This window comes from Sphaeramia orbicularis, chromosome 21, assembly GCF_902148855.1.
Source record: "Sphaeramia orbicularis chromosome 21, fSphaOr1.1, whole genome shotgun sequence".
Lineage (NCBI taxonomy): Eukaryota > Metazoa > Chordata > Actinopteri > Kurtiformes > Apogonidae > Sphaeramia > Sphaeramia orbicularis.
The window spans coordinates 456,067-480,066 of record NC_043977.1 but is presented as its reverse complement, the minus strand read 5'-3'; the positions used below and the strand labels follow the sequence as shown (position 1 = coordinate 480,066).

The window sequence follows — 24,000 nt, the reverse complement described above, 5'->3', positions numbered from 1 at the left end:
AACTCCAAACTTTTCTCTAGTTTTCGACTGAAAAATGTAAAATGACCTCATGAAAATGTTTCCATCTACAAAGTATTCTTTAAAAAATATGAATGACATTAACAACCTGAAATGTATGAATAAAAATAAGTGTAGTTTTAACAATATTATGTTTATTACAACTTACAGATCACAGTGGATCTACAAACACTGATAGTAGGGTTAGAGTTACAGGTCATGTTCATGTTTTTAACACTTTGATGTAATTTTACTTTTTTTACACTAAAACAAAGAAACATTTGGAGTTGTCAGTATTTACAGGTTATTATGATAGTATTGTACTGGTTCGACCCACGTGACCAGAAGGATGAGGAACCTGAATGAAAAGGATTCATATGTTCAGTGGAATTTGTACATTTCACAAATTCATCCCACGGGCCCTTTGGGGGTCCTGATTGGACTGTTTAAGGGGCTGGATCGAACCCTCTGGGGGTCCTGATCGGACCCTTTGGGGGGCTGGATCGGACCCTTTGGAGGGGCCTGATCAGACCCTTTGGGGGGTCTGATTGGACTCTTTGGAGGGGCCTGATCAGACTCTTTGGGGCGGCCTGATAGGACCCTTTGGGGGGCCTGATCAGAGTCTTTGGGGGGGCCTGATAGGACCCTTTGGGGGGGCCTGATCAGACCCTTTGGGGGGTCTGATTGGACTCTTTGGAGGGGCCTGATCGGACTCTTTGGGGGGCCTGATCAGAGTCTTTGGGGGGGCCTGATCGGACTCTTTGGGGGGGCCTGATCGGACCCTTTGGGGGGGCCTGATCGGACTCTTTGGGGGGCCTGATCAGACCCTTTGGGGGGGCCTGATAGGACCCTTTGGAGGGGCCTGATCGGACTCTTTGGAGGGGCCTGATCGGACTCTTTGGGGGGGCCTGATCAGACTCTTTGGGGGGGGGGGGGCTGATAGGACTCTTTGGGGGGCCTGATCAGACCCTTTGGGGGGGCCTGATAGGACCCTTTGGGGGAGCCTGATAGGACCCTTTGGGGGGGCCTGATCAGACCCTTTGGTGGATCGGCTCGGACCCCTTGGTGGTCCAGTTTTGGCCCGTGGGCCGTATGTTTGCCCCCCCTGCTTTAGGCTTTCAAACTGTGCCTTCTTGTGTAAACGCTGTGTGTCGTCCTGCAGCTGCCAGTGAAGGTGGAGCCAACGTCTTCACGGTGTCCTACTTTAAAACCAGCGCCTACCTGGCCCAGTCTCCTCAGCTCTACAAGCAGATGTGCATCTGCGCTGACTTCGACAAGGTCTTCTGTGTCGGTCCAGGTAAGCTGGTGTCCCGTCTGCCCCCCCCCCCCCCCCCCCCACACACACACACATATTTGTCTCACTTCTATCAAACTGCGTAACCAGCAGCCAGGGTGTTGTGAAAGAGCGTGGGCCCTTTAAGCCGGATGACAGGTTTAGAACGGCTCCAAATGCATGGAGGTTGTTAAAGTTTAACAGAGCTCCCTCTTGTTGCTTGTTGACGTGGTCAGATTCGCCGCCGTAGGGGTTGGCGTGTTAGTGACACAATGGGACCAGTAAAAGACTTTATGGAGCTGTACTGGGTTACGAAGCGCCGTGGGCTTCAGAGGTAAAATAACACAGCCACCGTCGGACTGAAGACGCAGCGTGGATGAAAAGGTTTGACAGAAACACAGCCTATAAACACCCATGTTTTCCACATGGTGTCTTTTATCTCACATACGTTTGGACAGTATGCAGAGCCAGTGTTCCGCAGAAACAACCCAAGTCTGTGTTTGTTCCACTTCAGTTCAGCAGGAAAACCAAGGGGCTTCAGGTCAACACTGTTTCTACACCAACACTTTACTGAGCTCTGTCAGCTCCATCCAGGCTGAGGCGGTCAGTTTAGGTTCAGCTGTCCTCGAAGGCTGTGTCCAGGCGTACTGTATGTAAACATGGAACCACAGTCATGTCATGGATGAACGCAGGACTGAGGCTGAATCTGCATCTGAACACAGAGAGCAGAATAATGCCTGCGCTGTCCAAAACCATCCATATGCATGTCTCTGTCCACCAGTCCTCCATCATTGGGACATTATCTGCCGCTGCACGTTTCATACATTAGATGCTTTCAGCCGCATGTGGTCGGAGCTCACACCTGCATATACTGGAGCTGTAAAGAACACACCGCCACATTTGGCATTTTAACACTTAAACCACAGAGGTGTTGTACAATAAATCCTACAGCACAAACAGAATCATCTTTATTTGACACGTACATAAACACATACAAGGAATTCTCAGATTCAACTTTATTAACATTCAATCAATAGACCTGAGAGATTGAAATAGTGGTGTTTGGTGTTTGCAGCATTAAAAAAGGATAAAATGATCAATAAAATGTATAAAAGTCAAATAGAACAGAATAAAAACTACCCAAACTGTTAAATTCTCTCTCTTGTCTTGTGTCTGTAGTAGATCATAAATAATCTTAGATAATTGTCTTTTTTCCTCATTCAAAGCCTGTTAAAAGTATAAAAATACATGCATACCTAATGAAGAGGAGCAGTGAACTTTGAAACACATCAATAAAAATAGCATTTGAGTTATAGTTCTTGTAAATGAAACTTTCTCATGACAGGTTTGACATAAATATGTTGAAAATACAAATCCTATTACTGAGACTTGCACAGAAATCAAAGGTAATGATGGTTCATAGTAGAAGTTACACATCTCATAATAGCTCCTCAGTCAGAACCATCTTTATTTGCCAAGTACGTTAACGCAGACATTGAGTTCTTTACTGGTAGATGTCGTCTCTGCTAAATTATAAATACAAGATATAATAAAAAATGTGAGAAAAGAAAAGTAGCTGTCTATGTATATATAAATAGAATTGTATGTAGCTGCTAATTGGAAACATTGTCTTGGTAGATGTTCTTCCATGTCTTCAGCATGAAAATGACTGAACCAACACAAATACGCCTTTAGAACTCGTGAATTATCAGAGGACAGGGCTGAGGTCAAAGGTCAGATGGAGGCCGATGTGACCTTCTGATCCGTTCAGGTGCACAGATGGTCTCCATCACCCCCCGGGCGTCATGGGGTTGATATTAAATCTGACGTTTCAGTTTTCAGGGCGGAGGATTCCAACACCCACCGTCACCTGACTGAGTTTGTGGGTCTGGATATTGAGATGGCCTTCAACTACCACTACCACGAGGTCATCGACTCCATCACCGACACCATGGTGCAGATCTTCAAGGGCCTGAGAGACAAGTAAGATCAGGATGGATGCTGTTTTTATGGTTGATTGACAGATGTGCAGGCGGTCCTTGTGATTCCCACTTCCACAGGGTGTGTGAAATCCACCCAAATTCCTGTGAGCTCTAATGACAATCACACTGAAATGTGATGAAAATTACACGTCAGGAGAAGCTCCTGCTTTGTTTGCCCGTTTGACACTAGAGCTGAATTTTGACAGGATCAATTCCGAGGCTGGAAATTCACTGGAAGGCAAAAAAAAAAAGAAAGAAGTGGAAATATTGTCTGTCTCAGTAGAACTATTCCTGCAGTTGAATCCAGATTAATTGTTGTCACCCACCGCTGTCAGCTCTGGCAAAAGTCAATGATTTTCACTCATTCTGTCAAGAAGGAACTGGGGAGACGCCATTGTGATGGGGCTTTACTGCCACCTAGTGGTGGTAGTGAGTACTGCATATTGGATCAGCCGTAAGAGACAGATTTACAGGAAAAAGACAAATAAGATGAAGAATCAGCAACGAGTTAGGCTGCGACTATTTATGTGTAGAGTTTAAAATAGAAACATCTGAAGTGTGTAAACCTGTTATTAACAATGAGTTTTAATGTATTTGCATCTGATCATCACAACAGTCTGACTAAAAAACAACACTGACGAGAGAGAGAGAGAGAGAGATCTGTTCCCATTACACATAACTAACTGTTGGACCTCGTGGCCCCTCCTGGTCTCGCTGACCTGGTCTCGCTGACCTGGTCTTGCCCAGACCACCTTAATGACAGACTAAGTTATTGCAGGTATTTTTAACCACCTGTGGTCCAGAAGTTAACTGCACCCACTTCTGTGTCTGTCTTCAATAAAATGTTCCATCAGTTTCATTTCATTTTCAAGACAACACACAAATCCACCCCCCCCCCCCCATGTGATCCAGACCCAAACCACTTCAAACAAACCAAACACAATGGAGCAGCTTTAAAGGCCATTCCCTCCTTTCCATCCTCTTTTATGATCAAATGCTCTGCATTGTGTAGATTTTCTCACATCATCAATGTTTTTGTCCCATAAGATGAATGGAAGACGACAAAAGGGACAGATAAAGGCTGTGGTTGTGATGGGGTGGGTGGGTGGGCTTTTATGTCCTGCAGACAGGTGCAGCCCTGACCCTAACCCTAAAAAAAGACAGGTGCAGCCCAAAACCTGGTCCCATGGTGTGACATTCACTAAACCCACATTCACTAAAACTGTATGAAACAAACCAGTGAAGTATGGGCAGGGAAAAGGGATCATACTGGGGGTCATATCAGGGGTCACACCAGAGGTCAGGGATCATACTGGGGGTCATATCAGGGGTCACACCAGAGGTCAGGGATCATACTGGGGGTCATATCAGGGGTCACACCAGAGGTCAGGGATCATACTGGGGGTCATATCAGGGGTCACACCAGAGGTCGGGGGTCATACTGGGGGTCATATCAGGGGGTGATACCAGGGGTGATATTTACCATCAGGGGTCATATCAGGGGTCAGGGGTTATATCAGGGGTCAGGGTCATATCAGGGGTCAGGGGTTATATCAGGGGTCAGGGTCATATCAGGGGTCAGGGGTTATATCAGGGGTCGGGGTCATATCAGGGGTCAGGGGTCATATCAGGGGTCAGGGGTTATATCAGGGGTCATATCAGGGGTCATGTCCGGTTCCATATCAGGTTCCACGTGTGGCCCTTCTGAATGACGTTGTCCGTCTGATTAAACTTGTGACTGTTGTTCCTCTTTTCCACTCGACTGGGTTTCCTTTGTTGATGCTGTGACTTTTCCATTTGACACATCACACAGATCTGCATGTACGTTGGACTTCAGTCACACATGGTTTGGCCTCAGTCGTCTGTGAGAAGACGAAAATGAAACAGACTGACGGCTGTGACCAGGCCCTGACCGACCAAAGTACTGCTGCTGCTGCTGCTCCTATTCTGCTGATATTTACTGTATTTAGTTCTGCCTTTGAATTATTTCACCCTTTAAGCGGTAAACATCCACTGACCTGAACTGACCTGAGCCGTTCAGATCATAGCCATCATACATTAGTCACACATGAACATATGTGGAAGAGCCTTGAACATGTTCTATGTTCCTGTTTCTGAAATGACTGATAATGATGACTAACAGTACAAGTCCCACGCCTTGGGGTGATGTCCTTTAAGGTCAAATCTCAAAGGGTTAAAACGATGTGAAACAGATGAAATGTGAGGATAATGTTAGTTTCACTCACTCAGTTTGAACTGACGGTGCTGTGTTCGTCATCGTCTCCATTATTCAAACCTGTTCTACACAACCACTGCTCAGATTCAGCTCAGACTACATCTGTTTCATCTTTGGGTCTGTGTCAACAACGTTTATTCACAGTTTGGACAAATTTAGATTTTTGAATATATGGTGATTTTTTAAAATAATAATAATAATAATAATAATAATAATAATAATAATAATAATACATTTTACTCAGGACACTCATGGTCACCATACAAAGTAGTTAAATAAAGACAAAATTACACACATATATGTATAAAACACATAAATAAATACATTTAAATATTCTAACTGTTCCTTTCCTTCAAATGGTTCGTATGTTGATGGTTTAGAACATGTAAATGGTTCCAGATATCAGTCTAGGACAGGGGTCACCAGCCCTGGTCCTGGAGGGCCACTATCCTGCATGTTTCAGAGGTTTCCCTCTCCCAGTCCACCTGACGGTCGTTATCAGGCTTCTGCAGAGCCTGATGGTAGGTCTGTCATTTGAAGCAGGTGTGTTGGAAGAGGGACACATCTAGAACATGCAGGATACCGGCCCTCCAGGACCAGGGTCGGTGACCCCTGGTCTAGGACAACCTCACACATTCAACTGGGATCGATCCACATAGAACAGGACGCTGACGTACAGGGACGTTGGTTCTGTTTTTTCTACTGGTGTTTCAGATATTTTATTTTGAAGCTTTGTCATAGTACAGGTTTGAGATCCCCCAATTGATACATTATGCTTCATTTTTAACATCAACACAACACAACAAATGCACATTCAGAAATAAACAGCAGTGATAGAGTGAGAAAAGAGGAAGGAAAGAAGAAGAAACAAGAAAGAAACTACAGGTGACAGGAGATGGTAATGGTAAATAATTGTGTTAAGTTCCAGTAAATGTGATCATGTAGAAATGGTGTCATAAATAAGTGATGATGAGTGTGAGGTGGGTGAAGGTGGAGCCCCGCCCCTCACACGTGTCCTGTTGAATGTGTGTGTGTTGAAGGTCAGCTCTGCCTCATGTTTGCGTCTCGTCCTCAGTTTCCAGACTGAGATCCAGACGGTCAATAAACAGTATCCCAGCGAGCCCTTCAAGTTCCTGGAGCCCACCCTGAGGCTGGAGTACACGGAGGGCGTGGCCATGCTGCGAGAGGCCGGCGTGGAGATGGGTGACGAGGACGACCTCAGGTCAGAGCCCGAACCCTGGGACCGTGAACTCATCCAGTAAAGCACGAATGTTTACAGAGGAAGTGAAAGAACAGAGTCATGACACCGATCAGCTGAGCGTCTGATGACCAGGGTCTGACCGGCAGTTTATGGGCGGATTTAGTCTGGTTTCAGTTTAGGTTCAGTCACAGTGACACTGCCGTTTATTTATTGACTTTCAGATCAGGAAATTATTATTGAAACTCTTCGTTTTAGATGGAGTGTCTTTGTAAAGAGCTTCAGTCCATGTCCTGGTATGTGAGGACACCGTACATACACACACTAACCAGACTGTGGGCCCATGTACGGATGAACCTCTGTCATTGTAAACCCTTGAGTCACATTATTATCCCCATCTGGAAATTCAGTCTGTGCATTTGACCCATCCTAATACCTAGCATTAGCATTAGCATTAGCATCCGTCCACAGTATATGTGCAATGACAGCAGAACTGTAAATAAAGTCACAGATGGACCAATGGGACGCCTGCAGTCCAAACCCTGTGTTTTTTTCTTCTACAGCACACCCAATGAAAAGCTGCTGGGCCGCCTCGTTAGGGAAAAGGTAATGAATTTCCATCAACTTCTGCATGTATTCACTTTGTCCAAATGGAATTTATCTGCAATGATCCTCTGTTCTTACAGTAACATTACAATGGAATATTTATATGAATATTTTATAGAAATGTACCAACTGTCAATACTATTAATGTAGTAAATATTGTGTTTATTCATATTTTATGTCTGTTTGGATTTTATTCTATTTTTAGTTTTAGTTCACTCTATTCCATTTTCTTATTTTAGTTTTTACTTTGGTTTTATATTTGTTCTATTCTTATTTTCTTACATATTATTGGTTTATTCATATTGTTGGAGTAGCACTAATATGACTGAACACACAATGACAATAAAGGCTGTTCTGTTCTATTCTATTCTATTCTATTCTATTCTATTCTATTCTATTCTATTCTATTCTATTCTATTCTCCTCTGTCCTATTCTTTTCTATTCTGTTATTTTCTATTTTATTCTTCTCTATTCTAATAGTTGGATTTGAAATCCTATTAATTACAAATATGGTCTGTAAACTGAAGTGTTAAAAGACATTTTTCAAATGTATCTGAATCATATTTGTATAGTTCGTATTAAACAGTTTGTGGTTGTTTATATAATGTATCTGTTCTATGACTCCTGCAGACGTCTGCTGCTGCTATTCTATTCTATTCTATTCTATTCTATTCTATTCTATTCTAACCACCCTTCTGTTGTGTTTTTTTCATCAGTATGACACAGATTTCTATGTGTTGGACAAATACCCTCTGGCTGTTCGACCCTTCTACACGATGCCTGATCCCAACAACCCTGTAAGACACACACACACACACGCGCACACACACACGCACACACATACATATACACATATATGTATATATATGGTAAATAGCGTAAATAACTGAGAAACTAAAAACTTGAACTTGGACTTGGACATGGACTTGGACGTGGACCAGTGACCTCACAGGTGTCACTTCCTGTTGTTTTTTTTTCCAGAAATATTCCAACTCTTACGACATGTTCATGAGGGGGGAGGAGATCCTGTCTGGAGCTCAGAGAATCCACGACGCTCAGCTTCTGACTGAACGAGCTCAGCATCACCAGATCGGTGCGTTCAAGTGCCTTCAGCTTTACCCCTTCAATGGGTTCTCTCTTTTTTTCTACAGTTAAACACCATCATTTTGTAATAACCCTTTTCCTCCAGTCCCTGAGGTCTTCTGCTCATCAAACACTTCCAACAGATTCTTCTTAAAAAGTAGATGATTCACATTATTACAATATTTCATGTTGTGATACATCATTTATTGCATATTAGCTTTTATAATTCTTATAATTATTTAACCACACACTTTTATCAGACACTATAATGTTCAGTTTGCAGAAAAATACAAGGTGTTTTTAATAATAGTTTAGAAGTTGGACATGTGTGTTTTCATGAGTCAGGAGGTGATGTACAGATGATTGTCTCCCTCTATTGGCCACTAGTATGAATTACAACAGCAGGCCTTATTCACACACCTGTCCGCTCTGTTCACGGCTTTTACTCGGAGTCTGACTCTCAGTCCAGATGATCTGGGTATGTCACTCTTTTTCGCTCCATATTTTCAACAACAACAAAAATGCCAACCTGAAAGTGGGTTTAGAATTTCAGAGTTAAGGTTCATCTTTCCTTTGAGCCTTAAATAGACTTGTTGTTGCCGTATTTACGACAGTTTGGATGTGGTGGACATGTAGAGATCCTCTCAAAGCTCTGGGGTTTCTACATCTGTCACTAAAGTTCAGGGAGCTTCAGTCTCAGCGTTTATTCTATCTGCCTGTTCCAAAACCCTTCTACTTGGAATCACTTAAATGATGTGACCCTTAAGGACGTGGTCTCATTGGACCCTTTTAAAGGGCTTTGAACTCACACAGAGGCACAAAGAACCAGTTGTAGATGTTTGACCTGATTCATTTCAGACTGAAACTCCTGTATTTACGCAGATTTAATCCTTGTATTTCATATCATGTTCCAATATTACTGAGTCTGTTTCCATAAAAGTCTGATAAGTGGAAGTAATCAGATCATTGTAATAATCAGATCTGACACATGTACATGCACTGAAGAAATGCGATAATCGTAAACCCAGGTTTGGACGCTGCAGTCCATCATGGGGTTTCTGTCAGAGTTCCTACGTAGGTAGTGACAGTACACTTAAACTTCCTGTTATCGTTTTCCGCTCAGGTGTGTTAATCTGACTGATTATAATCAGATTAGTGCTGTCATCTGATCAAACAGATCCGATTATCCTGTTTCCATGGTAACTTGAATATGCATGTGAACAGGTTCGCTGAGCGTCTCCTGGTTAAATATTCATAGAAAACACACAAAGAAGAGGGTTTTAAAGCCGGCACAAACTCCATGTCCTTTTGTGCTCCTGCAGATCTGGAGAAGATCAAGGCCTACATTGACTCCTTCCGTTATGGCGCCCCCCCCCACGGCGGCGGAGGCATCGGTAAGAAAGCAGAGGTGCAGGTAGTGGACGATCTGTGGACCTGTTTGACTGAACCCACATCCTTTTCAGGTCTGGAGAGGGTCTGCATGCTGTACCTGGGTCTGCACAACGTCCGCCAGACCTCCATGTTCCCACGTGACCCCAAGCGCCTGACGCCTTGAAACCAGAACCCCAGAGGCCCCTGGACTAACACACACACACACACACACACACACACACACACAGGTGATGGGAAACAGAACTAATCCACTAAGGGGACAGAGTGTAGGCACTAGTGCCACCGTAGGACCCTGAACGCACCACCATGATTAATACCAATAATTAGGAGAGGAACCAGTTGAACCAGTGACGTTTATTGACTGGTCTCATAGCTGTCTAACAATAACAGGTACTAGGTGTTCATGACAAAGCCCAGGGATTTGGAGGAAGTATGTGGAAGTGGAGTCCAGAGTCCGTGTTTGTCTAGATGTTTTCTGAGACGTTCAAGGGACAGTAGAGCAGTCGAACATTTCCATCCAGTGACTGTGTTCTCCAGCAGAGCAGTGTCCCTGCACATGCAGGACTTTTGTACCTTAATAAATGACTAAATAAGCCAATAAAACTTGAACCATGACCTGCCTGTGCTCCTGTCAGTCCTTTGGACCTTCTGTGGACCTGTTGCATATTCAGAACCTTTACTGTCCAGCCATAGTTTTAGTCAAACACCAACTGATCTGTGTGAAAAAGGTGCTAGAATACTTTAGGATGGGGGGGGTGTCTTCTACTGGTGGACAGAGCAGCTTTAGTCCAGGTCAGCAGCTCCACTGATTTGGAGGATGAAGAGGAAGATGTCCACGACGTCGATGTAGAGGGACAGCGCTCCGTAGATGTACTCCTCTGGACTCAGGGCCAACTGCCGGTTCCCCATCAGCAGCTGAGTGTTGTACACTAAGAACTGACAGACACACAACAGGTGAGTGTTGTACACTAACAACTGACAGACACACAACAGGTGAGTGTTGTACACTAACAACTGACAGACACACAACAGGTGAGTGTTGTACACTAACAACTGACAGACACACCACAGGTGAGTGTTGTACACTAAGAACTGACAGACACACAACAGGTGAGTGTTGTACACTAAGAACTGACAGACACACAACAGGTGAGTGTTGTACACTAACAACTGACAGACACACAACAGGTGAGTGTTGTACACTAAGAACTGACAGACACACAACAGGTGAGTGTTGTACACTAAGAACTGACAGACACACAACAGGTGAGTGTTGTACACTAACAACTGACAGACACACAACAGGTGAGTGTTGTACACTAACAACTGACAGACACACAACAGGTGAGTGTTGTACACTAAGAACTGACAGACACACAACAGGTGAGTGTTGTACACTAAGAACTGACAGACACACAACAGGTGAGTGTTGTACACTAAGAACTGACAGACACACAACAGGTGAGTGTTGTACACTAAGAACTGACAGACACACAACAGGTGAGTGTTGTACACTAACAACTGACAGACACACAACAGGTGAGTGTTGTACACTAAGAACTGACAGACACACAACAGGTGAGTGTTGTACACTAACAACTGACAGACACACAACAGGTGAGTGTTGTACACTAACAACTGACAGACACACAACAGGTGAGTGTTGTACACTAACAACTGACAGACACACAACAGGTGAGTGTTGTACACTAACAACTGACAGACACACAACAGGTGAGTGTTGTACACTAAGAACTGACAGACACACAACAGGTGAGTGTTGTACACTAAGAACTGACAGACACACAACAGGTGAGTGTTGTACACTAACAACTGACAGACACACAACAGGTGAGTGTTGTACACTAACAACTGACAGACACACAACAGGTGAGTGTTGTACACTAACAACTGACACAGACACACAACAGGTGAGTGTTGTACACTAACAACTGACAGACACACAACAGGTGAGTGTTGTACACTAAGAACTGACACAGACACACAACAGGTGAGTGTTGTACACTAAGAACTGACACAGACACACAACAGGTGAGTGTTGTACACTAAGAACTGACAGACACACAACAGGTGAGTGTTGTACACTAACAACTGACAGACACACAACAGGTGAGTGTTGTACACTAAGAACTGACACAGACACACAACAGTGGACGCTGTGTGGAACAGGTGCACCACGTCTGGAGGACGACTGGACCGATGGATGAAACCACACAACTTGTGTTTTATCAGCAGACGTCAGTAAATTTGACCTTATTCTACTTTCATAAAAACAAACCCTGCTGTAGAAATCCTCAGTAACAGATGGAGAACACGTTCACAAACTAACGCATGTTCCAAACTAGTGTTTATCAGGGATGTACAAGGACCGTCTGCACCCATAAGTACTGATGTGATATTGAAAAAAATGGCATTCAGATAATTAATGTTTTCACCGATAAATACAGCCCATAATAATACATCTGAATTGCTTAGATTTGGCCCATTTCACCAGTACACAGTGGATGTCGTTGCCTTGGCAACCGCAATGAAGAAGAAGTAGTCTGTTCAGGTCCGACAGCAGAAGAACAGGGACGTTCAAAAACACAAACGTCCAAACAGCTGATCGTAGAAGAAAACAACTGGAACTGTTGGAACTGTTGGAACTGCTGGAACTGTTGGAACTGTTGGAACTGTTGGAACTGTTGGAACTGCTGGAACTGTTGGAACTGTTGGAACTGTTGGAACTGCTGGAACTGTTGGAACTGCTGGAACTGTTGGAACTGTTGGAACTGTTGGAACTGTTGGAACTGTTGGAACTGCTGGAACTGTTGGAACTGTTGGAACTGTTGGAACTGCTGGAACTGTTGGAACTGTTGGAACTGCTGGAACTGTTGGAACTGCTGGAACTGTTGGAACTGCTGGAACTGTTGGAACTGTTGGAACTGTTGGCTGTGGGGTCAGCATCACTTCTGACAAACAGGAAGTTCTGGGTTCTACAAACTAATGGTTGGTCATCCTTTATATTTAGAATGAACTCATTCCTGTGTTTGATTGGACGTCTGCGTCACTGAACAGAGTTTTTCTAACTGAACTAATTAGAATCTCTGTTTGGTCTTTTTTTTCTGTTACAGGTCAAACTTCCATTATTCAAGTGGTTCTGTGTAGTCATGATGTTCCAGACTCACCACCAGGGGGAGTTCATGGACCAGAACTAACATAGGACCAAAACCACCACTGAAGTACCCCGGTGTCCACAGACAAACAGACTGAACAAAGGGTCAAAGTCAGTGGGTCCACATCTGTGGACGGGTTCAGACTCACACTTTAACAGACGCTCAAAACAACAGTGTCTTATAATGGGCGTGTTCTGCATCAGCTGATAGCTTACATCATAGCTCTGTTAGCTTAGCTCTGTTAGCTTAGCTCTGTGTTGATGTGGACTCACAGGGTTAAGGTGGACTCATCAGGGTTAAGGTGGACTCACAGGGTTAAGGTGGACTCACAGGGTTAAGGTGGACTCATCAGGGTTAAGGTGGACTCATCAGGGTTAAGGTGGACTCATCAGGGTTAAGGTGGACTCACCAGGGTTAAGGTGGACTCACAGGGTTAAGGTGGACTCACAGGGTTAAGGTGGACTCATCAGGGTTAAGGTGGACTCACAGGGTTAAGGTGGACTCACCAGGGTTAAGGTGGACTCACAGGGTTAAGGTGGACTCACCAGGGTTAAGGTGGACTCACAGGGTTAAGGTGGACTCACCAGGGTTAAGGTGGACTCACAGGGTTAAGGTGGACTCATCAGGGTTAAGGTGGACTCACAGGGTTAAGGTGGACTCACAGGGTTAAGGTGGACTCACAGGGTTAAGGTGGACTCACCAGGGTTAAGGTGGACTCATCAGGGTTAAGGTGTCCAAACAGGGTTAAGGTGGACTCACCAGGGTTAAGGTGGACTCACAGGGTTAAGGTGGACTCATCAGGGTTAAGGTGGACTCACAGGGTTAAGGTGGACTCACAGGGTTAAGGTGGACTCATCAGGGTTAAGGAGGACTCACAGGGTTAAGGTGGACTCACCAGGGTTAAGGTGGACTCACCAGGGTTAAGGTGGACTCATCAGGGTTAAGGTGTCCAAACAGGGTTAAGGTGGACTCACCAGGGTTAAGGTGGACTCACAGGGTTAAGGTGGACTCACAGGGTTAAGGTGGACTCACAGGGTTAAGGTGGACTCACCAGGGTTAAGGTGGACTCACAGGGTTAAGGTGGACTCACAGGGTTAAGGTGGATTCACAGGGTTAAGGTGGACTCACCAGGGTTAAGGTGGACTCATCAGGGTTAAGGTGTCCAAACAGGGTTAAGGTGGACTCACCAGGGTTAAGGTGGACTCACAGGGTTAAGGTGGACTCACAGGGTTAAGGTGGACTCACCAGGGTTAAGGTGGACTCACAGGGTTAAGGTGGACTCACAGGGTTAAGGTGGATTCACAGGGTTAAGGTGGACTCACCAGGGTTAAGGTGGATTCACAGGGTTAAGGTGGACTCACCAGGGTTAAGGTGGACTCACAGGGTTAAGGTGGACTCACAGGGTTAAGGTGGACTCATCAGGGTTAAGGTGGACTCATCAGGGTTAAGGTGGACTCACAGAGTTAAGGTGGACTCACCAGGGTTAAGGTGGATTCACAGGGTTAAGGTGGACTCACCAGGGTTAAGGTGGACTCACAGGGTTAAGGTGGACTCACAGGGTTAAGGTGGACTCACCAGGGTGTGGACGATGGCTCCAATTGCAGCGTACAGCATATGCAGCCAAGGGACCTGATGAGTGACACAGTGACAAAGGCCTGTGTGTGAGAACACACACACATACACAAACACACAGATACACAAACCCACACACACACTCACACACACACCCAGGTGAGTCCAGGTGTCCAAACGGGGTTCTTACATATTTGAAGGACAGAACGACGGCTGTGACGATCCCCAGGACGACGAGCAGGACGGAGACGATGCACAGGAGTCCACCACAGGAGGTGAAGTCCACCTGAGACCAGAACCAGGCATTAACGGGGGCCACCTAGACCAGGACCGTCCAACTCACATACACACCAGTGAGGTCTGAAACAGGCTGGACCAGGACAGCAGCCTTTATCTGAGCTCAGAAACCTGATGAACATGTGTGCACCTGTGAACGGTCCTTTAAGCAGATGTGAGGAACATCAGAAACATCAGCCTCATTTAAAGTGTGTTCTGTTTCAGCTGATGATTTAAACATGTTCATTGTAACGGACCTCAGTGGATCTACAAATACATGTAAGAACAACATCATTTCATCATTTAATGGATTTTTTGCACAAAGAAAGAGAAAAAGTTGGACCTGTTTATTATTATCAGCAGTAGTATTTATAGGTTATTATATATTTGTCATTCTTTTACTGCTTTTATTTATGTGTGTGTGTGTATAATATTCTTTTGTTGGTTATAATTATCATTATCATTGTTACTATTATTATTATTATTATTATTATTATTGATAGGTTCTTCTATATCTGATGATGTTGTTGTTTTTGTGGGTGGGTCCACTTGAGCTGAGTTTGGGCTGAAGCTGACAGAACATGTCTAATGTACAGGAGAACATGAACACGTCAGCCAAACGACAGAACACCAACCCAGCGTCTTCATCTAGAGTTTCATCAGACAGAGGTTACACTTCCATCTTATTCCAGAACGTTCTAAATATTTCACGGCTCTCAGTGCCTGATTGTAATGTGAGACAACGGCGTTCTTTTACACTAACAACAAAGACGCCCTCAGAGCAGCTGAACTGGGACACGGAGGCCGTCAGCGTCCGTCTACCTTAGTTTGGAAGCAGAAGAGTGTGACGGCCACGCAGATGACGGCTGTGACGCCCATGGCCACAAACACCGCTTTAGTCTCATAATAACTGGGAAACACACACAGAGGACAGCAGAAGATACACAAGTGTGAAGGACACAGAGCACTGAGCTGACATCATCAACACAATCAGCTGTTTACTGCATTAAAAACACATCTAACCTGGAAATAGTCCCAGCCATGTAAGACAAGGCAAGAGTCTGCAAACACAACACAAGTTCAGTCTGGTGCTCACGTCTGAGCAGCTTTAAGGGCTTTACTGTCCTGCTTCCACCATGAGAACCCACCGACCCCTGACAGTCATACATAATACTTACAAATACTCCCAGCAGCAGCAGGTTCCATGGGAAACGCCTCCTGTGAGCACATGTGACAGATGTTCAGTAGAAGAACACAAGCAGCACCGACAGGAACGACTTTAACCCAAAGACACACATGCACACATTCAACCTTTATTATCACCTTTTATTATCATATTATCCACTGGAGTTTGGTTTTTTGGGGGTAAATCCTGTATTTTCTATATTCACTGATCCTGTAGATGTTCATTAAAGCTCAGATTAAAGTTGACGGTTCTTCTGTCAGAAACAGATCCAACTGAATAAACAGTGTCTGTTTCAGTCCAGTCTGTCCTGAACTGAACATAAACCCAGTGTGTCCATCCACTGGCACTGATCCAACTGCATGGGTTTGACTGGAGAAGCAATGTTGGAGAAGATGACGGGGTTTCCATGGTAACTACGGAGCCTCTGAACGTCCAAATATGGTCAAATCTGATGACCATGAAAAGATGAACTGTATTTGACACCAATTATTGACATGGATTAATAGGATTAGAGGATCAACAGGAATTAAACACTTTAGATCAGTAGATGGATTAGGTTAAAGGAGGACGTTTGGGCCTTTAAGGGTTAAAGGAGGACGTTTGGGCCTTTAAGGGTTAAAGGTGGACGTTTGGGTCTGTAAGGGTTAAAGGTGGACGTTTGGGTCTGTAAGGGTTAAAGGTGGACGTTTGGGTCTTTAAGGGTTAAAGGTGGACGTTTGGGTCTGTAAGGGTTAAAGGTGGACGTTTGGGTCTGTAAGGGTTAAAGGTGGATGTCTTTAAGGGTTAAAGGTGGACGTTTAAGGGGTTTTCGGACTCCTACCTGGGCTCTTTGCAGCAGATGAGAATGCAGTAAACCACCACAAAAATGCCGCTGCAGAGACAGAGCAGAGCTGTGGTTAACGGTGGCTGTTTCTGTCGTGTGTTGTGGGCGTTGTTGTTGAACTTACAAAGACGCCCAGTAGACGCCAGAGTATATTTGGACAAACTTCTGGACTGGTTCCCTGTAAAAGTACAGACATGCATGACTGTTGTCCCCAGTGTCAGTCTGAAGCAGCAGGTGGTCAGTGTTCATGGACGAAGGGAACTTACACAAATATAAAAACTGCAACAACTGAAAAGGTGACAGCGAGCTGAGCCGCCAGAGTCAGGTACACCTGTCCACAAACAGAGACAGAAGCACACATGAGGACGGACGGACGGCACAGGACACATGGTACTAAACACAGGACACATGGTACTAAACACAGGACACATGGTACTAAACACAGGACACATGGTACTAAACACAGGACACATGGACTGAACACAGGACACATGGTACTAAACACAGGACACATGGACTGAACACAGGACACATGGTACTAAACACAGGACACATGGACTAAACACAGGACACATGGTACTAAACACAGGACACATGGTACGAACACAGGACACATGGTACTAAACACAGGACACATGGACTAAACACAGGACACATGGTACTAAACACAGGACACATGGACTAAACACAGGACACATGGTACGAACACAGGACACATGGTACTAAACACAGGACACATGGACTAAACACAGGACACATGGTACTAAACACAGGACACATGGACTAAACACAGGACACATGGTACGAACACAGGACACATGGTACTAAACACAGGACACATGGACTGAACACAGGACACGTACTAAACACAGGACACATGTACTAAACACAGGACACATGGTACTAAACACAGGACACATGGACTGAACACAGGACACATGGTACTAAACACAGGACACATGGACTAAACACAGGACACATGGTACTAAACACAGGACACATGGTACTAAACACAGGACACATGGACTGAACACAGGACACATGTACTAAACACAGGACACATGGACTGAACACAGGACACATGGTACTAAACACAGGACACATGGTACTAAACACATACTACTACTAACTCAACTGATAAAAGCCCAACTGCGTCATTCCCCTCATTTACTCCCCTCACAGAGAACGAGGTGTCTAAACTCCTTTCCTCTAGCCGTCCTACAACATGCCTGTTGGACCCTATTCCATCCAACCTCTTACAGTCTGTAGCCCCTACTATCACAGCACCAATCACACATGTGATTAATGCTTCACTGACTTCAGGAACATTTCCTACAGTATTTAAACAAGCGCAGGTAACACCACTACTCCAAAAACCTTCCCTCACCCCCACTCAAGTGGAGAATTATCGACCAGTCTCACTCCTCCCATACCTTTCTAAGATCATCGAAAGGGCGGTTTTCAAACAGGTCACAGAATTCCTCTCCCAAAATAACCTCCTTGATATCAACCAATCTGGCTTCAAAATCGGCCACTCCACTGAAACGGCTCTGTTGTCTGTGACAGAAGCCTTGAAAGAGGCTAGAGCAGCAGCCAAGTCCTCAGTACTCATTCTACTGGACTTATCAGCAGCATTTGACACTGTCCGTCATGATATCCTGTTATCCATACTCTGGAACATGGGCATCACAGGCCACGCCCACTCCTGGTTTCAATCTTACCTTACTGGTCGGTCCTTCAGTGTGTCCTGGCTAGGGCACACATCAGCAGTTCACCGCCTCACCACGGGGGTCCCCCAAGGCTCTGTGTTGGGCCCCCTCCTTTTTGCCATATACACCACCTCACTCGGTCAGATCATCCACTCACACGGCTTCTCATATCATTGCTATGCTGATGATACCCAGCTCTATCTGTCATTCCCACCTGATGACTCCACAGTCTCAGTGCGGATCTCAGATTGTCTCTCTGACATATCTGCATGGATGAAAGCCCATCACCTTCAGCTGAACCTGTCCAAAACTGAACTGCTGGTCTTCCCAGCTAAGCCAACCATACAGCAGGACATCTCCATCACTATTGACTCCATACCTCTGGCTCCTACCAGTGTAGTACGTAACTTGGGAGTCATGATTGATAATCAGTTGACCTTCACGGATCACGTTGCCTCTGTCACCCGATCATGCCGTTTCACTCTGTTCAACCTAAGAAAGATCAGGCCATACCTAACCGAACAGGCCACCCAGCTCCTGGTGCAGACTATGGTTATCTCCCGTCTTGACTACTGCAATGCTCTTCTAACGGGCCTCCCAGCTTGTGTTGTCAAACCACTACAGATGGTCCAGAATGCAGCAGCGCGTCTGGTCTTCAATCAGCCTAAAAGGGCACATGTCACCCCTTTACTCATTGAGTTACACTGGCTACCCATAGCTGCCCGCATCAAATTCAAATCTTTAATCCTAGCCTACAAAATTCTCCGTGGGTCTGCTCCTGTCTACTTAGGTGCACTGATAAAAGCTTATGTCGCCCCACGACCACTCCGCTCGTCTGGGGAACGTAGTCTGGTGGTCCCCAGACCTTGTACAAGACAATCCAGGCTCTTTTCATGGGTCGTTCCACGTTGGTGGAACACTCTACCAAGTGCTACAAGAACAGAGTCATCCCTGCCTATCTTCAAGAAGCTCCTGAAGACCCAGCTCTTCCGAGAGCACCTCCTGTCCTAGCACTTTCAAACATTCCATTTTAAATATTCTAATAAGGTTTTTCCAGGACAACCACAGATTCTTTCACGATTATCTCTGGACCTGCTGCGGTGGTCCGGCCTCTTCCCTGCCCTCATCATCACCACTCACTTATCCTCAACCGCCTCCATGTGTCTCCCCCTACTCCCCCCTTCTCCCCCTCTCCCCCAGTCCCTATCTCTATCGCTCTCTCTTTTTCCCCTTCTCTACTCTCTCTCTTTAACCCCAACTGGTCGAGGCAGACGGCCATCCTCCAGGAGTCTGGGTCTGCTCCAGGTTTCTGCTGTTAAAGGGAAGTTTTTCCTCGCCACTGTCACCAGTCACAAGTGTTTGCTCCTGGAGGATTCTGTTGGGTTTCTGTAGAATTGACTTAGAGTCTGGTTTTGACCAACTCTATATATAAAATGTCAAGAGATAACTTTTTTGTGATCTGGCGCTATATAAATAAAATTTGATTGATTGAGTGATTTAATTGGTTTTCCCCTGTAAGTCGCTTTGGAAAAAAGCGTCTGCCAAATGCGTAAACATAAACATAAACATAAACATAAACACAGGACACATGGACTAAACACAGGACACATGGTACGAACACAGGACACATGGTACTAAACACAGGACACATGGACTGAACACAGGACACATGTACTAAACACAGGACACATGGACTGAACACAGGACACATGGTACTAAACACAGGACACATGGTACGAACACAGGACACATGGTACTAAACACAGGACACATGGACTGAACACAGGACACATGTACTAAACACAGGACACATGGACTGAACACAGGACACATGGTACTAAACACAGGACACATGGTACTAAACACAGGACACATGGACTGAACACAGGACACATGGTACTAAATACAGGACACATGTACTAAACACAGGACACATGGTACTAAACACAGGACACATGGACTGAACACAGGACACATGGTACTAAACACAGGACACATGTACTAAACACAGGACACATGGACTGAACACAGGACACATGGACTGAACACAGGACACATGGTACTAAACACAGGACACATGTAATAAACACAGGACACATGGTACTAAACACAGGACACATGGTACTAAACACAGGACACATGGTACTAAACACAGGACACATGTACTAAACACAGGACACATGGTACTAAACACAGGACACGTACTAAACACAGGACACATGGTACTAAACACAGGACACATGTACTAAACACAGGACACATGTACTAAACACAGGACACATGTAATAAACACAGGACACATGGTACTAAACACAGGACACATGGTACTAAACACAGGACACATGGACTGAACACAGGACACATGGTACTAAACACAGGACACATGGTACTAAACACAGGACACATGGTACTAAACACAGGACACATGTACTAAACACAGGACACATGGTACTAAACACAGGACACATGTACTAAACACAGGACACATGTACTAAACACAGGACACATGGTACTAAACACAGGACACATGGACTGAACACAGGACACATGTACTAAACACAGGACACATGGTACTAAACACAGGACACATGTAATAAACACAGGACACATGGACTGAACACAGGACACATGGTACTAAACACAGGACACATGTACTAAACACAGGACACATGGTACTAAACACAGGACACATGTACTAAACACAGGACACATGGTACTAAACACAGGACACATGTAATAAACACAGGACACATGGACTGAACACAGGACACATGGTACTAAACACAGGACACGTACTAAACACAGGACACATGTACTAAACACAGGACACATGGACTGAACACAGGACACATGGTACTAAACACAGGACACATGGTACTAAACACAGGACACATGTACTAAACACAGGACACGTACTAAACACGGGACACATGTACTAAACACAGGACACATGGTACTAAACACAGGACACATGTACTAAACACAGGACACATGGACTGAACACAGGACACATGGTACTAAACACAGGACACATGTACTAAACACAGGACACATGGTACTAAATACAGGACACATGTACTAAACACAGGACACATGGACTGAACACAGGACACATGGTACTAAACACAGGACACATGTACTAAACACAGGACACATGGTACTAAACACAGGACACATGTAATAAACACAGGACACATGGTACTAAACACAGGACACATGGACTGAACACAGGACACATGTACTAAACACAGGACACATGGTACTAAACACAGGACACATGTAATAAACACAGGACACATGGACTGAACACAGGACACATGGTACTAAACACAGGACACGTACTAAACACAGGACACATGTACTAAACACAGGACACATGGACTGAACACAGGACACATGGTACTAAACACAGGACACATGGTACTAAACACAGGACACATGTACTAAACACAGGACACGTACTAAACACGGGACACATGTACTAAACACAGGACACATGGTACTAAATACAGGACACATGTACTAAACACAGGACACATGGACTGAACACAGGACACATGGTACTAAACACAGGACACATGTACTAAACACAGGACACATGTACTAAACACAGGACACATGGTACTAAATACAGGACACATGTACTAAACACAGGACACATGGACTGAACACAGGACACATGGTACTAAACACAGGACACATGTACTAAACACAGGACACATGGTACTAAACACAGGACACATGTAATAAACACAGGACACATGGTACTAAACACAGGACACATGGACTGAACACAGGACACATGGTACTAAACACAGGACACATGGTACTAAACACAGGACACATGTACTAAACACAGGACACGTACTAAACACGGGACACATGTACTAAACACAGGACACATGGTACTAAACACAGGACACATGTACTAAACACAGGACACATGGACTGAACACAGGACACATGGTACTAAACACAGGACACATGTACTAAACACAGGACACATGGTACTAAATACAGGACACATGTACTAAACACAGGACACATGGACTGAACACAGGACACATGGTACTAAACACAGGACACATGTACTAAACACAGGACACATGGTACTAAACACAGGACACATGTACTAAACACAGGACACATGGTACTAAACACAGGACACATGGACTGAACACAGGACACATGTACTAAACACAGGACACATGGTACTAAACACAGGACACATGTAATAAACACAGGACACATGGACTGAACACAGGACACATGGTACTAAACACAGGACACGTACTAAACACAGGACACATGTACTAAACACAGGACACATGGACTGAACACAGGACACATGGTACTAAACACAGGACACATGGTACTAAACACAGGACACATGTACTAAACACAGGACACGTACTAAACACGGGACACATGTACTAAACACAGGACACATGGTACTAAATACAGGACACATGTACTAAACACAGGACACATGGACTGAACACAGGACACATGGTACTAAACACAGGACACATGTACTAAACACAGGACACATGTACTAAACACAGGACACATGGTACTAAATACAGGACACATGTACTAAACACAGGACACATGGACTGAACACAGGACACATGGTACTAAACACAGGACACATGTACTAAACACAGGACACATGGTACTAAACACAGGACACATGTAATAAACACAGGACACATGGTACTAAACACAGGACACATGGACTGAACACAGGACACATGGTACTAAACACAGGACACATGGTACCTTCCTAATGAAGGCGTGGCGGATGGACGTGCTCTCCCACTGGGTGCTCAGGAAGTCCTCCATGTCCCCTGTGGAAGTAGAGACAACAGTGTTTAGTGTGTCCCAAATAAGAGACAGGAGGACAGATGGACACTATCACAGACAGGACAGATGGACACTATCACAGACAGGACAGATGGACACTATCACAGACAAGACAGATAGACAGTATCACAGACAGGACAGATGGACACTATCACAGACAGGACAGATGGACACTATCACAGACAAGACAGATAGACAGTATCACAGACAGGACAGATGGACACTATCACAGACAAGACAGATAGACAGTATCACAGACAAGACAGATGGACACTATCACAGACAGGACAGATAGACAGTATCACAGACAGGACAGATGGACACTATCACAGACAGGACAGATGGACACTATCACAGACAAGACAGATAGACAGTATCACAGACAGGACAGATGGACACTATCACAGACAAGACAGATAGACAGTATCACAGACAGGACAGATGGACAGTATCACAGACAGGACAGATGGACACTATCACAGACAGGACAGATAGACAGTATCACAGACAGGACAGATGGACACTATCACAGACAAGACAGATAGACAGTATCACAGACAGGACAGATGGACAGTATCACAGACAGGACAGATGGACACTATCACAGACAGGACAGATGGACAT

At 44.8% G+C, this 24,000-nt stretch overlaps 2 protein-coding genes across 2 annotated transcripts in view; one reads left to right on the top strand and one right to left on the bottom strand.

The window, feature by feature from the left end:
* The window catches only part of LOC115412746 (aspartate--tRNA ligase, cytoplasmic), a 50,724-nt gene extending 40,341 nt beyond the window's left edge, over positions 1 to 10,383 (top strand). Inside the window, exons 11-18 of the mRNA XM_030125387.1 lie at positions 1,160 to 1,294; positions 3,106 to 3,253; positions 6,564 to 6,710; positions 7,250 to 7,292; positions 8,010 to 8,090; positions 8,275 to 8,386; positions 9,699 to 9,770; positions 9,840 to 10,383. Coding sequence (XP_029981247.1) covers positions 1,160 to 1,294; positions 3,106 to 3,253; positions 6,564 to 6,710; positions 7,250 to 7,292; positions 8,010 to 8,090; positions 8,275 to 8,386; positions 9,699 to 9,770; positions 9,840 to 9,931 — 830 coding nt within the window. The 3' untranslated portion in view covers positions 9,932 to 10,383. The remainder of the gene's footprint in view (positions 1 to 1,159; positions 1,295 to 3,105; positions 3,254 to 6,563; positions 6,711 to 7,249; positions 7,293 to 8,009; positions 8,091 to 8,274; positions 8,387 to 9,698; positions 9,771 to 9,839) is intronic.
* A 4-nt stretch (positions 10,384 to 10,387) lies between these two features.
* The window catches only part of LOC115412747 (protein lifeguard 3-like), a 14,364-nt gene continuing 751 nt past the window's right edge, over positions 10,388 to 24,000 (bottom strand). The window contains exons 2-11 of the mRNA XM_030125388.1: positions 23,293 to 23,360; positions 17,068 to 17,132; positions 16,926 to 16,979; positions 16,799 to 16,849; positions 15,971 to 16,010; positions 15,816 to 15,853; positions 15,615 to 15,702; positions 14,707 to 14,802; positions 14,520 to 14,573; positions 10,388 to 10,704 (exon numbers count right to left, since the gene is read on the bottom strand). Coding sequence (XP_029981248.1) covers positions 10,552 to 10,704; positions 14,520 to 14,573; positions 14,707 to 14,802; positions 15,615 to 15,702; positions 15,816 to 15,853; positions 15,971 to 16,010; positions 16,799 to 16,849; positions 16,926 to 16,979; positions 17,068 to 17,132; positions 23,293 to 23,360 — 707 coding nt within the window. The 3' untranslated portion in view covers positions 10,388 to 10,551. The remainder of the gene's footprint in view (positions 10,705 to 14,519; positions 14,574 to 14,706; positions 14,803 to 15,614; positions 15,703 to 15,815; positions 15,854 to 15,970; positions 16,011 to 16,798; positions 16,850 to 16,925; positions 16,980 to 17,067; positions 17,133 to 23,292; positions 23,361 to 24,000) is intronic.